We start from the raw sequence: 3715 nt of genomic DNA on the forward strand, positions 1-3715 counted from the left end.
TTAATCTTAGAATTAATAAAAGAATTCTGAGATTAAAGTCAGAATTCTGACTTTATTCTCAGAATTCTGAGAATAAAGTCAGAATTCTGAACTCACATACATTTTTCACCAGTGGCCCTAATCCTCTTCCGTAGTGTGAAACCATTCTGAATAAAGTATTGTGGTGCTCCAGATCCTACAAATCCTATCCTTGGTTTGGTACAGATCCTCGCGAAAATCACTATAATCATTTTAATTTCTTTAATTTGAATATGCTTCAATGACAATGCCAATACAAAAATAATAATTCCCTCAAATATCATCATGAATCCTATTGAAATCGCAATATCAGTCAGAATAATCGCGAGGAAAACATGCCATATACGGTATTTGGGGTTAGGGTATGTGCTCTGCTTCTTTCAGTTGTAATGGGTTTTGGACTAATAATTGGACAATAACAAAAATGTGAAGACCTTGGGCTCCGTTTTTGTTGAGGGACGTTTTAATTTATTGTATGGAACAAGCTATTCAATTAGTAAGAAGTGCAAGATCACCATGTCAGTAACTTTTCTAATTTGATAGGACTCCTGTAAAATCTGAAAAGTTAGAGATATGGTTTTGAGTGAAAGCCGAATTCGATTTACTTGGAGCTAGGGTTCGTTGTTGCACTTTGTCAACTTTCAACTAAGTTGAAATTGGTGAATGAAATGGTTATGACGCTGCTGACCAGCAACAACAAAAAACTCAGAATAGCTGTAACACGTCTACGTTAATGAGGCACAAACATGACCGATAACACGCATTACCACACAATGAATCAATGAATTTGTGTATCCCTTTAAGGCTCATGGGTAGTCCCTTTTTCAAGTCTTTAGTGCATAATTGAAATGTGCATTAGCAATGTGCAGCCCATAATATTAAATTAAGCCTCCTGTTATCCTTGGGTCAAATCTGACCCCTTTAAAAAATGTCTATATCTGAAATATGGGTTTCTTATTAACCAAATTACCACAAAAAAATGGATTGGATTCCATACAACGCTCTTTGAAAATACAATTGATCACTTTCATTTCTCTGATCTTAACTATTAGTTAAAATAATTCATAATTTCTGCTTTTTTTACCTCAAATGTAATTCTATATAAATGTGTGTTATTGACCACGAATTACAAAAGTAGTGTAAAACTAGTAAGGTTGTGTTAGTGAAAACTAAAATAAGTCGTAAAAAAGGGACAAAAATGTCAAATTGTCGTCCGTTTTCGACCCGGGAGGACAACTCGAGGGTTTAACCTGATGACGCAGTTTTCAGCAACTGCACGACCGCTACAGCTGCTCTCACGTTCCTTGGAGGAATTGACATTACCAAGAATAAATGTTCAAATAAACACATCAGGGATTGTATGCAAGGGGTAACTCTGCCCTCAGGAAGATTCTTTTGGGCTTCAATGGATGGAGAAATGAACTGGCAGAAGATCCGGTTAATTGGAGACAAATTTTGTCTTAATAATAAAGTGAAAGAGGTTTCTGCATAAAATATATCCAGCAAAAAGGGACACTAAAGAGATTCAAACTTGATATTGAATATTCTTGTACTTTCTGTGAATATTTTGGATTGATGTTCAACATTTTATCAGACGGAACGCGGGGCAATCCATTCAATTTAAAGATAGAGATATTTTGATTTGCGTTGAAGACAGTGAGAAGGATAAAGATGGTATTTATTTTATAAAAAATTAATCTTGTTATTCGGAACATTCCACGTCCACAAGATGAAATGGGCGGACTCCAAACCGTGCTTTGAACACTTCTTTCAAGAAATGCACCAATACAACAACACCATAAGAGGCATTAAGAACAAAAAGGCAATTAAGAATGGAATTGTGTTTGATACATTTCTCATGTATCGGTGATGCATTTGACTTTATTTGCACCACACTTTTTTTTTTTTTATTGTCATTTATTTTGATTTATATAGAATTTTTTTTCTCTGTATGATCAACTCTGGTTTTGGCATTTGAATTATACATACTGGCATTGTAAGTGTTCTTTGTTACTAAAAAAAAAAAAAAAAAAAAAAAACAACTGCTCTCACGTGACGTTAGACGCCAATGGGTGCGTGAGACAGGTGTGTTACCGTTATGGCTTCATTACACAGGTGTATTTCCTCCGGTGGGGTCACTTCGCTTTCTTCGTCTTCGCTCTTCAGAGCCGTTCCTGGAGCCGCAGCACAGCGCTCCTGAGCGGCGTTGGCGTTAGCGTTAGCGTTAGCATTAGCATTAGCGTTACCGTTAGCATTAGCGTTAGCGTTGGCGTTAGCATTAGCGTTGGCGTTAGAGTTAGCGTTAGCATTAGCGTTAGCGTTAGCCAAAAGTCTGCTGAGCTCCGTCACCGCTACGCCCACCACACTCCCCATTAGAGCCGATAACTGACTCTCAAAAGTCTCCAGGCTGAACATGTTAGCGAGGAACGTGACGGTCTAATTTATTGAGTTTGTCAGAATACTTTTAAAAGCAAATGTGTCTTTTTGCCCAGTGAGCACATAAGTGTTGTTTTTCCGCATTCTTCTTCTTCGTTTGCTTTAACTAAGGCACACCTGGAGGACTTCTGCCCTCTAGAAGAGATGGAGTGGTACAGCATCATAAGAACAGTTATTATCCTGTTTTTTTTTATATTTTGGCAGTTGCTCTCTAAAACGTGAGTTTCCAACAGTTGTGTAAAAGCATTTAGATCCATTACATCAGTAAAAGCACTAATACCACACTGTAAATACTCTGTTCTCTCTGAAATGTAGTGGAGTAGATGTAGAAAGTAGCATGTAAAGAAAAGACTAAAGTACAAGTACCTCAAATACTGTAGACTACTTTATAATACAGTACTTGAGTAAATATACTTAGTTAAACTCTATGACTCTACTCTTAACCAAAATATGTTAACCAAAAAATGTATGGAAGCACATTATATCAACATTAATTGTGAAGATTTATTTATTTATGTAGATCCTATTAAGTTCAAGACCTTTATCCAAGTTCAAGGTCAAGACCTCTTGAATAAATATAGTTTATTATTATTATGTAATTGTTTATAATTGGTTAGGTCTATTTTCAAAGTATATTTGCCGGAGCTCAGTATACAACATGGTATGGACACTGTTTTTTTAATAGCAGTTCTGGCATTTTGATCTTTGATTTAATTTTATCTTCTATTATTAATTTATTGCTCTAGTATATTTCTTGTTTTTTCTGTATGTTTGCATGACCCTATAACTTGCTGCTGTAACAGTCATTTCACAATTTGGGACTAATAAAGTCCATCTATATATATCTTTCTGTCTAGTTTATGTATCTATGTATCCATCCATCCATCCATCAATCCATATATCTGTGTATATCATATATAATTTATATGTCTGTCTGTCTCTCTCACACTGAACAGATGTGAATAGCAGTGTGCCGTTGTAGTTCTCCGGTTTTACCAGTGGAGAGCAGGAGACATTCATTACGCCGAATGAGTACAACCATCAACTGCACGTGAATACCATCCCTTATGGTGAAAAACAAATAAGAAATAACTCAAATTAAAAACAGCTTTGAGAAAAAGATTTCTCACCGTTGTGTAGGTGCTGACTTGCATTATTTTACTTCTAACCTGTGAGACTTTCATTTAGTTTTTTCTAACCGTGATTTTCTTGTAAATAGCATTGTGTGGGGGGGGGGGAGCTTTAAAGCTTTTGTATTAAT

The 3715-nt window shown here is 35.8% G+C and overlaps 1 protein-coding gene across 3 annotated transcripts in view; it reads right to left on the minus strand.

Annotated features, from left to right (window-relative positions):
- LOC116704141 (oocyte zinc finger protein XlCOF6) overlaps positions 1-2688 on the minus strand; it is a 7412-nt gene extending 4724 nt beyond the window's left edge. Inside the window, exons 1-2 of one of the 3 annotated variants that reach the window (XM_032539405.1) lie at positions 2335-2687; positions 2113-2226 (exon numbers count right to left, since the gene is read on the minus strand). In XM_032539405.1, coding sequence (XP_032395296.1) covers positions 2113-2226; positions 2335-2433 — 213 coding nt within the window. In that variant the 5' untranslated portion in view covers positions 2434-2687. Of the gene's footprint in view, positions 1-2112 lie in introns of all 3 variants that reach the window. The other 2 variants (XM_032539404.1, XM_032539403.1) reach the window with 2 other exon arrangements.
- Positions 2689-3715: the final 1027 nt, after the last annotated feature.

This window comes from Etheostoma spectabile, chromosome 16, assembly GCF_008692095.1.
Source record: "Etheostoma spectabile isolate EspeVRDwgs_2016 chromosome 16, UIUC_Espe_1.0, whole genome shotgun sequence".
Taxonomy (NCBI): domain Eukaryota; kingdom Metazoa; phylum Chordata; class Actinopteri; order Perciformes; family Percidae; genus Etheostoma; species Etheostoma spectabile.